The sequence below is a fragment of the Alligator sinensis genome, unplaced genomic scaffold (genome assembly GCF_000455745.1).
Source record: "Alligator sinensis unplaced genomic scaffold, ASM45574v1 scaffold634_1, whole genome shotgun sequence".
NCBI classification, from domain to species: Eukaryota; Metazoa; Chordata; order Crocodylia; family Alligatoridae; genus Alligator; species Alligator sinensis.
Window position 1 is genome coordinate 21,869 of NW_005842558.1, and position 2,208 is coordinate 24,076.

The 2,208-nt window shown below is 52.2% G+C and overlaps 1 protein-coding gene across 1 annotated transcript in view; it reads left to right on the forward strand.

The window, feature by feature from the left end:
* LOC102388210 (major histocompatibility complex class I-related gene protein-like) overlaps positions 1–2,208 on the forward strand; it is a gene marked incomplete at its 5' end in the record, with an annotated part of 6,870 nt that overhangs the window by 3,481 nt on the left and 1,181 nt on the right. The window contains one exon of the mRNA XM_025213985.1: positions 516–788. Within this exon, the coding sequence (XP_025069770.1) occupies positions 516–788 (273 nt within the window). The remainder of the gene's footprint in view (positions 1–515; positions 789–2,208) is intronic.

A 2,208-nucleotide genomic window follows, 5' to 3' on the forward strand; every position in this document is an offset into this window, starting at 1 on the left:
TGCCATAGAAGGGGTGTTGGAGGATGCAAAGAAAAGGACAAGTGGAGAAAGTGGGAAAGGGAGGTAAGAGGAAGCCAAAGGGGGAGTTGAGAATCCCAGGAGAGAAGGACTGGACCCCTCTGGGGCTTGTGAGGGCCGTGATGGGGCATTGACCATGGAGACTCAGACATCTGTGGAGTAGGAGCTATGGGACCAGGCCCCATCACCTCCCCAGGTGCAGGGCAGGGGTTGGGCTGAATGGGGAATAGCCCCGGGGAGCAGCCTCACGGTCTCAGAGTCCTGTCCCTGCTTTCCAGCCTGGACTCATCCCGGCCAGTGTCACCCCAATTTTTCCTCTGCCAACCTTGTCCTTTCCCTCCAAAGGGCCGGTTCCCACCCCTCCTCCCCAGCCCTGGGCTCCTGAGTTCCCAGGGCTTGCATGGGCTGCAGTTGTGTCCCCTTAGCCCTATTTTCTGTGAATGGAGCTCCCTAGGGCTGCGACCCTGACCCAAGGCCTGGATCTGTCTGCGTTTCAGAGTCTCACACTCTCCAGTTCATGTACGGCTGCGAACTTCATGAAGATGGCAGCACTGGAGGCTACAGGCAGTTTGGTTCTGATGGGGAAGATTTCATCAGCTATGACTTGGGAACGCACACCTGGATAGCAGTCCCCGCACAGGCCCAGATCACCCAGCACAGGTGGAATGAGGATAAGATCCTTTTTCAGATTGCAAGAGCCTACCTGGAAGAGAGCTGCATCGAGTGGCTGCAGAAGTACCTGCAGCACGGGAAGGCAGCACTGCTTAGCAGTGAGTCCCAGTGTCACCATCTCCCTGTGTCTGGGGTGGTGAGTGCTGCATCTCAGTCCTGCCCTGGTTGAGACCCCAGCACTGCTGTGGGACATTGTACCCCATCCCTGCCCTGCCCTGCCCTGTCCTGCCCTGGTTGGAGCCCACAGTGTGTCGGTGCCCCAGACATGTGTCTGAGGAGCTGAGATTAACTTTGTTGGACCCTGTCCCTACAGCCCCAAGTCCAACGCAGCTGTGTTTTGTTTCCCATGCTCCCAGCTTAACACTGTCAGCCTGAAATGGCTGATGGAGGCAGCTTTGTATGGCCCAGTGCAGCGGCCCAGCCCAGCCTCCTGGCAGGGATCTCCGGCCAAAGGTTCTTGCAGGGGCCATCACCCTAACAGGTGTTACCAAATCTGCCCATTACTTTGGGGTGTGCTCATTTATTAGGGATAGTTTCTAGGGTCTTCGTGATTCTGTCAATGTGCTGCTTGTGTTACTATACGGAGCTGTATTTCTCCCTTCTGCAAGCCCTCACCCCCAGTGGAGCTATCTTGCAGGACTCAGTCTCAATGGGCTGGGTTCCTCCAGTCCCCAAATCAGTCATACACACAAACACACACAAATTAACATGACATGCCTGACCCAGCCGGGCTGATCAGCATGGACAGGCTGACACCCTCATATGCCAAGAACCAGTTCATCAGAGCAACAATACACTGCAGTCAGACACAAGCACACAGGTGAACAGAATCCCTCTGAATCCAGCTGGGTGTCCAGCTGACACCCTCATGGGCCAGCATTCAGTTCATAAGGGCACGTCTGAGTCAAACTGGGTCAATCAGCCTATACAAGCTGATCCCCTTATGTGTTTCAAACTCAGCACGTCCCAATCTTTGGCCTCTTGATGAGCAGACCCCACAATAATTTGGGCTTCACAGGGATCTTTAGCATAGGTAAAAGAAGCGTTGCTGCAGAGCACGGGAAGAAAGAGAAGCAGAGAAGGAAAAATATACACAACTACTACCAGTTTGACTATAAAAGTTATTTATTGCTAAGCATATGAAATATATAACAGTACTAGTAGTAATAGACATGCAAAAGAAAAACAAACACCAACAATGACAATACTACCCTGGTTTCACTAAGTATTTGGGGAAACTTAGCTCAAGCTTAACTGATACAGTTCAGGTTCAGAAGTTTATGCCTAGAAAGAAGACAGAGAACGCTGGGATCTCACCTAGTCCACGGTACTCAGGCTGCAAAGCTGACAGGCACAGTCCGTAGCACAATCCTTGAAGAGAGAGACGATCTGTCTCAAGAACGACAGGGAACGTCCCAAGAACGACAGGGGATGGTGTCAGCACAGGGGTTTTCTTCTTCTCCTTCTTTCCTCCTGCTTATACTTCTTTTCCTTCCTTTTCCTCTTCCTCTTCTCTCT